Source organism: Penaeus vannamei, chromosome 2 (genome assembly GCF_042767895.1).
Source record: "Penaeus vannamei isolate JL-2024 chromosome 2, ASM4276789v1, whole genome shotgun sequence".
NCBI lineage: Eukaryota > Metazoa > Arthropoda > Malacostraca > Decapoda > Penaeidae > Penaeus > Penaeus vannamei.
This window is the reverse complement of record NC_091550.1, coordinates 19744309-19746808: the sequence shown is the minus strand read 5'-3', so window position 1 is coordinate 19746808 and position 2500 is coordinate 19744309. Positions and strand designations below refer to the sequence as shown.

The 2500-nt window shown below is 56.8% G+C and overlaps 1 protein-coding gene across 1 annotated transcript in view; it reads right to left on the bottom strand.

The window, feature by feature from the left end:
- LOC113814824 (actin nucleation-promoting factor WASL-like) overlaps window positions 1-2500 on the bottom strand; it is a 4540-nt gene that overhangs the window by 521 nt on the left and 1519 nt on the right. Inside the window, exons 4-6 of the mRNA XM_070130956.1 lie at window positions 2254-2500; window positions 2048-2137; window positions 1-1751 (exon numbers count right to left, since the gene is read on the bottom strand). The exon at window positions 1-1751 is cut by the window's left edge and continues 521 nt beyond it; the exon at window positions 2254-2500 is cut by the window's right edge and continues 136 nt beyond it. Coding sequence (XP_069987057.1) covers window positions 1581-1751; window positions 2048-2137; window positions 2254-2500 — 508 coding nt within the window. The 3' untranslated portion in view covers window positions 1-1580. The remainder of the gene's footprint in view (window positions 1752-2047; window positions 2138-2253) is intronic.

Sequence of the window (2500 nt, the reverse complement as noted above, 5' to 3'; positions counted from 1 at the left end):
CGCCCCACTCAATTGTCATCGTCGTCGTCGTCGCCCCACTCAGTTGTCATCGTTGTCGTTGTTGTCGTCGCCCCACTCAGTTGTCATCGTCGTCGTCGTCTTCGCCCCACTCAGTTGTCATCGTCGTCGTCGTCGTCTTCGCCCCACTCAGTTGTCATCGTCGTCGTCGTCGTCTTCGCCCCACTCAGTTGTCATCGTCGTCGTCGTCTTCGCCCCACTCAATTGTCATCGTCGTCGTCGTCTTCGCCCCACTCAGTTGTCATCGTCGTCGTCGTCGTCTTCGCCCCACTCAGTTGTCATCGTCGTCGTCGTCTTCGCCCCACTCAGTTGTCATCGTCGTCGTCGTCGTCTTCGCCCCACTCAATTGTCATCGTCGTCGTCGTCGTCTTCGCCCCACTCAATTGTCATCGTCGTCGTCGTCGTCTTCGCCCCACTCAGTTGTCATCGTCGTCGTCGTCGTCTTCGCCCCACTCAGTTGTCATCGTCGTCGTCGTCTTCGCCCCACTCAGTTGTCATCGTCGTCGTCGTCGTCTTCGCCCCACTCAGTTGTCATCGTCGTCGTCGTCTTCGCCCCACTCAGTTGTCATCGTCGTCGTCGTCGTCTTCGCCCCACTCAGTTGTCATCGTCGTCGTCGTCGTCTTCGCCCCACTCAGTTGTCATCGTCGTCGTCGTCGTCTTCGCCCCACTCAGTTGTCATCGTCGTCGTCGTCGTCTTCGCCCCACTCAGTTGTCATCGTCGTCGTCGTCTTCGCCCCACTCAATTGTCATCGTCGTCGTCGTCTCCCCACTCAGTTGTCATCGTCGTCGTCGTTGTCGTCGCCCCACTCAGTTGTCATCGTCGTCGTCGTCGCCCCACTCAGTTGTCATCGTCGTCGTCGTTGTCGTCGCCCCACTCAGTTGTCATCGTCGTCGTCGTCGCCCCACTCAGTTGTCATCGTCGTCGTCGTCGTCTTCGCCCCACTCAGTTGTCATCGTCGTCGTCGTCTTCGCCCCACTCAATTGTCATCGTCGTCGTCGTCTCCCCACTCAGTTGTCATCGTCGTCGTCGTTGTCGTCGCCCCACTCAGTTGCCATCGTCGTCGTCGTCGCCCCACTCAGTTGTCATCGTCGTCGTCGTTGTCGTCGCCCCACTCAGTTGTCATCGTCGGCGTCGTCGCCCCACTCAGTTGTCATCGTCGTCGTCGTCGTCTTCGCCCCACTCAGTTGTCATCGTCGTCGTCGTCGTCTTCGCCTCACTCAGTTGTCATCGTCGTCGTCGTCGTCTTCGCCCCACTCAGTTGTCATCGTCGTCGTCGTCTTCGCCCCACTCAATTGTCATCGTCGTCGTCGTCTCCCCACTCAGTTGTCATCGTCGTCGTCGTTGTCGTCGCCCCACTCAGTTGTCATCGTCGTCGTCGTCGCCCCACTCAGTTGTCATCGTCGTCGTCGTTGTCGTCGCCCCACTCAGTTGTCATCGTCGTCGTCGTCGCCCCACTCAGTTGTCATCGTCGTCGTCGTTGTCGTCGCCCCACTCAGTTGTCATCGTCGTCGTCGTCGTCTTCGCCCCACTCAGTTGTCATCGTCGTCGTCGCTGCCCCACCTAGTCATCGTCGTCCCACTCGTCGTCGTCGTCGTCGCCTGAGGATTCCTCGGAGTCTGAGAGGGCGATGAAGTTGGACCTCTCCTGCAGCGCGCGGTGGAGGTCCAGGGCCATCCCGCTGAGTCCCGCCGGCACGTTGGGGTCCGCCTCCTTCGCTTCGACCGCCTCCACCTGTGTCCGAGAGAGGGCGCTCGGTGTCATTGTTCAGGATACGAATGATGAACGTTTCAAAATGATCATACAAAAACCAACTGGTTCGTTATTACACTTGCGGGGGAAATCTCCAAAATTGCTTTTTAATCACACAATTTCATGTACATTTTCAGAATGATCCTAAAGAATCTCTACGTTTTCATTCATACCTTTAAGAGAAGAAATCGACAAAAAATTGTAAATCTCGACATTTACACGCATGAATGTAAAATCATAGCAGGAAACAATCATCAACTTTCCCAAAGGACGCTTACCTTGCGCAGCCTCACACCAGACTTGATGTCTTCCAAGAGCTGGCCACGGCTGTCAAGCGGGGGGGCGGGGGCTGCATTCCTGTCTACTTTCTATTACAGAAGGAGAGGCAATGACTTTTGAGGACTTTCGTCTTAAAATTCACAATATATTCCGATTGAAAGTGAAAATGCAAGTGCATTGTGAGAAACTTGGATGAGCAACTTACCCTGAGGTTCTTGCCTTCCTGTATCTGGTGCAGGAGAGCCGAGCGAGGGTCGGCAGAAGAGGACAGCCCGCCGGAAGGCAGAGGTGGGGGCGGTGGATGATTAGCCGCAGAGCTCCCGGACGGCGGTGGAGGAGGGGGAGGGGGAGGAGGAGCAAAGCCAGCAGGATGGGGAGGGGGAGGAGGAGGAACAATGCCAGCAGAAGGAGGGGGAGGGGGAGGAGCAGGACCAGCAGAAGGAGGGGGAGGG